Source organism: Papio anubis, chromosome 10, assembly GCF_008728515.1.
Source record: "Papio anubis isolate 15944 chromosome 10, Panubis1.0, whole genome shotgun sequence".
NCBI classification, from domain to species: Eukaryota; Metazoa; Chordata; class Mammalia; order Primates; family Cercopithecidae; genus Papio; species Papio anubis.
In genome coordinates this window covers 37,216,002-37,220,767 of record NC_044985.1, presented here as the reverse complement: position 1 = coordinate 37,220,767, position 4,766 = coordinate 37,216,002, and the positions used below count along the sequence as shown (strand labels likewise).

The 4,766-nt window shown below is 48.6% G+C and overlaps 1 protein-coding gene across 1 annotated transcript; it reads left to right on the top strand.

Annotated features, from left to right (window-relative positions):
• The first annotated feature begins 487 nt into the window (after window positions 1-487).
• Window positions 488-3,359, top strand: RPRM (reprimo, TP53 dependent G2 arrest mediator homolog). Its single transcript, XM_003907484.4, has one exon. It carries the CDS (start codon window positions 2,128-2,130, stop codon window positions 2,455-2,457), a length of 330 nt encoding a protein of 109 aa, XP_003907533.1. The 5' UTR covers window positions 488-2,127; the 3' UTR covers window positions 2,458-3,359.
• Window positions 3,360-4,766: the final 1,407 nt, after the last annotated feature.

Sequence of the window (4,766 nt, the reverse complement as noted above, 5' to 3'; positions counted from 1 at the left end):
ATTACGTTATATTGCCTTAAGTTTGTTGTAATATTTTCCACGTATACATTATGTTTTATTATTCTTAAGGACTTCCCACATTAACTAAGATAGACTGATTGTATGATGAGATTTAAGTAAATTCTTACTGATCAATTATTAATAAATTTGTTCAAAGAAGAAATTGTTGAGAGTGAGGCATTCTTCAGTTCTAATTAAATTATGGGAAACTAGAACAATAAGCCAGTGAATTGTGGTAGAAGCCCAAGCCTGAGTTTTCAGCTGTTAAACACCCCCCTCAAAATAATAATAGCTATTCTAAAAAATCAAACTTATTGCAGCTGATATACAATAAACATCAAAAAATTGAAAACTCAACCAGAAGGCATTTCATTCTATTTTATTATAGTCATGAAGCAGTGCAAAAACATTTATGGAACACTCTGAAGATGGAATAAATAACGTTTTAAGAAACAGAAATAAGAGGATTTACCAAGCAAACAGAATGAAATTTAGAGTTGAAAATGGCAAGACAGCTGCTTTTCAGTTTTATTTTTAATTGACAAACAATTGTACATATTTATGAGGTACAAAGTGATATTTTGATACACATATACATTGTGGAATGGTCAAATCAGAGTAATTAGCGTACCCATTATCTCAAATTTTTATCAGTTCTTTGTGGTGAGAACATTTAATAGAAAATAAATGTATTCTATTGAAAGCTCAAGTTACTGGTTTCCAGCTGTTACAGCTGAAAGAAAGAGGGAGGAAGGCAGGGAGTAATGGGGAAAAGGAGGGAGGGAAAAGAAAATAGAAAAGGGGGCGCGGGATCATGCAGTATTCTTTCAGAGTTAAGAAACTGAATCTACAGGTTTATAAAATTTCGTTGGAACCTACAGCAAAATCACAATGGCTGAAGCGTCAATTAGGCCCATACAAACATCTGTGTTTAGTTTAAATGACTAAGGGTGAAATGCATCAGCTTATGGAAAATGGGGAGGGCTCCCAGCATTTGGCCAGCGTTTTAGGTGATGGATGTTGATGAGCAATTCCTTTAAACAACTGATTTACTGCCAATGGACAAAATGCTGGAAGCACATCCAAAAATTCATCTGCAATTAAAATTACAAGCAAGTGGTCACTCTGTTCACCTCCTTTACCAGAGAGGTGACCCTGCTCCCGGCAACCACCTCCACCCAAGGGCCACAGAAGAACTCCTCCTTCCTCTAACCCCCTTTCCTTGGCCTCAGACCTCATGATAAAATCTGCCTTGCTCTGTCTCCCAATCGCTTTTGTAAAGGAAGTTGAGTGTAGAGCTCTTTTTTCTCCCTCCCTTCCTTTTTTCTTTCTTTCCTTCCTTCCTTCCTTCTTCCATGCCTTTCTGTCTTTCCAAATTCATTACTTTGTAAGAAACATTCTCAGATCACCTCCACTCCACCAGAAATCCAACGCAGGCGAGACGGAGTCAAGCACAGGCGGTGGGCGGGTGGCCTCAGCTGGCACCATCTGGCACCTGGGATTCATCGCCACTTTCCATCAGCCCAGAGGTCAGGGGGGCAGCCGGCAGAGGACACGCAGAGCTGGTGTGTCCCAGTTCCTCTGAAACTTTCAGATGACCGCACCCTCCCCCGCCAAACTCTTTTAATCATCCATCAAGCTAGAAGAGTACGATGACCTCTGCCTGGCCTTCGGAGTTTGCAAAAGAAGAAAGCAATAAAAAGCAAGACCAGGTTCGCCCCTTTGCTTCCTCCACCGCCCAAGAGTAGCGCGCAGCGCGGCGGTGCGGCCGGAAGGGGCCGCTGTTTACTCAGTGCAGCCGCCCCGCCGCTGCAGCCGCCGCTGCCCGCACCTCCCACGGCCGGGCTGGTCCAGCCCCGCCAAGTTCCAACAGCCCCCAGTCGAGCGAGCGCCGGGAACGAGCACCGCCCGGGCTGGAGCGGACGGCTTTAGAAGAGCCTAGCTGCTGCGCGCGTCGGAGAGGCTTCTGGGAAACTCCCACGGCCCAGGGACTTTCGAAAGCAGAGCTAGGAGCCCTCGCAAGCGCTAGTCTGCGAGTGAGCGCTCAGCTCGGCACCTGTTCCTCCAGCGCCGCCGCCTTCCCACCCCTCGGACCCGCGCCCCTCGCGGCGCCCGCCGGCTCCTGTGATGAATCCGGCCCTGGGCAACCAGACCGACGTGGCGGGCCTGTTCCTGGCTAACAGCAGCGAGGCGCTGGAGCGAGCCGTGCGCTGCTGCACCCAGGCGTCCGTGGTGACCGACGACGGCTTCGCGGAGGGAGGCCCGGACGAGCGCAGCCTGTACATAATGCGCGTGGTGCAGATCGCCGTTATGTGCGTGCTCTCACTCACCGTGGTCTTCGGCATCTTCTTCCTCGGCTGCAATCTGCTGATCAAGTCCGAGGGCATGATCAACTTCCTCGTGAAGGACCGGAGACCGTCTAAGGAGGTGGAGGCAGTGGTCGTGGGGCCCTACTGACCCGCCCTCCGCCCCCGCGGCAACCGCTCCCACGCCTGCCCACTTTGCCAGCCCGGCTGTGCCCCTCACTGTCAGAGACTGGGCGAAGCAAACCTGTCGGAGTCAATTATTTCTCTCGACTTCGGCCTTTCGGAAAGAAGCGACCGGTTTCTCCCTCGCCCTCTGAAAGTCCTCATGCCTGGCAGTCGGAGGAGAGCGCCCGGACTTCTGGACTCAGCAGAAAGTGGCAAGAAGAAGGCGATTAGGGCGCAGAACTTTGGAAGCTGCTACTTACTTGGAATGCGGGGAGAACGACGGGGCGAAGGCCCTTCTCCACCCGCAGGTGGGCCAAGCTCTGGGGGCAAGTGGAGAGGGAGGGCAGGGGAGAGACCCAGCGGCACTGATCGCCTTGTGACCGGAAAAGTGACCTGTTAAAAGCCACGCAGCAGACATCATGGGGTCTCACAAATCCGTGTCCGGGTGTGCTCCCACTCTTCTCCTGCTCCCCACCAGCCCTGGAGGGGAGAGGCTATAAATACCTTTGATTGTAACGTGCCGTTTTAAGAGGTTTTGTGTTTGTTTGCTTGAATACAAATATTTGATAAGTCTTTTTCTGCCCCAGTGGCCTGTTTGTCTGCCTGAGGGGTTAAAGTTTTGTCATTGTGGGAGAAGGGGTGGGGGGAGGGGAGCCTGCGACTTTGAGGGGGGTGAGTTGTTTCTTTTAGTGCATTTCCCACTGGGTCTTTTGGGAGGTGTCTAGCGTTCCTGCTGGCCCTGATACAAAGACCCAGAATAGAACTCGTAGCTCGTGACTGCACGGTTTACGCCACAAAAGTGCTCTTGACATCCGTGACACCGTTTTGACTTTTTGTTTTTTTTCTTATTTAACATTTCCTTAATAAATGCAACATTTAAGCGTTTTGTTCCTGGCCTCCTGGTGGTCATTCTGCGCTCCCCAGCAGGGGGGGAACGGGGCGGCGGTGCAGAGTCTGGCTCCCGGCCAGGGAAATTCACCCTAGAGAGCTGCGATTCAACTTGTGGATCCCATGGAGGGGCGAGGGTGGGGCCAGACGGAGAGGCCCTGGGATGACTGAGATAGAGCCCAGCCTCAGGCACAGTAGCCGTCCTGGAGGTAGCATCCTTTGTTTCCTCTTATCGTGAATATTTTATATTTCATTTAGTCTCAGCTCTCAGGTAGGCGAGACTACAGGAGGGCCCCCGCGGGAAGATTACACTTCCGTGCCAGGCTCCGGCGGGAACACAGGATTACACCGCTAATGAAAGGAAGAGAAGGCTTGGACAGCCTTTACGGAGAGCGTCTCTACCCTAACCAACGTCAGCGAGGCGGCTTTGGGATGCTGCCCACGGGCGGGGCCGGGGCATGGGGAAGGGGAATTATAAAATGCAAGGAAAAGTAGCTGCTAAGGTACACAGTGACGTTAATGCTCCCTGGGGTAAACCATTGTTACTAAAACATGAGATGCATTACTGTCGTTGCTATATTACTTTTTCTGGCAAAAAAAGACCAGGTTAAAATAAAGGTTCAGCCTGTTCTTTGTAATTTAGCCTGCCCCAGACCAGGCAAAGGGTTGAGAGGAGTTAGCCGAGGTCCTGAATGTGGGAGATGAGTATTACAACCCCAACTGGGAAGGATATTTGGAGTAGAGCTACAGATGGTCGTTGACATATTTAAGGCTCAGAAATTCAACAGCGTTAGAAAGAAATGCCTAAAAACCGTGCCTCTGAAAATAACCCAAAGGATACAATAGCTTCGAGCATAAACTTGACAAAAGGTTTTGAGCAGTTTATTTTTATGCCTGGGACGGGATCCTAAATATTTTCAAGACTATAAAGAATCCACTAAGATGCTATAGAGCAATTAAAATTTCAAAAACTTCACAATGGCAGCTATAAGAGTAACTAAAATCAAATAACAATAAAGTGTTCCATTTACTCAGAAAGCACAACTGGTGTAAACAATGTTAATGACTCAAAGATTGGGATCAAAAGTTTTGAGTGCCTTTAATGTCATATCCACTATTAAGCATCCTTTTCACTCTCAAGTAAACCTTGTCAGAAATTACAACCTAGGATGGTTTTTTGAATTCTAGTGGATATCAGGATTGAGAAAAGAGGATTTTGAAGTTTTGCTTGTTGTTCCTGTCTTTTAAACAGGTAAGGGTTTGTTTGCTTGTTTGTTGTTTTGGTATCTGGGTGGGGCCGGGGTCAAGAGATAGTCAATAGGTAGTCAGCAGGAGACTCGGAAGTCAATTTACTTTTGCTAACCGGCAGGACAAGAAATGGCAATGTTCTGTTTTGTAGACAGTTTC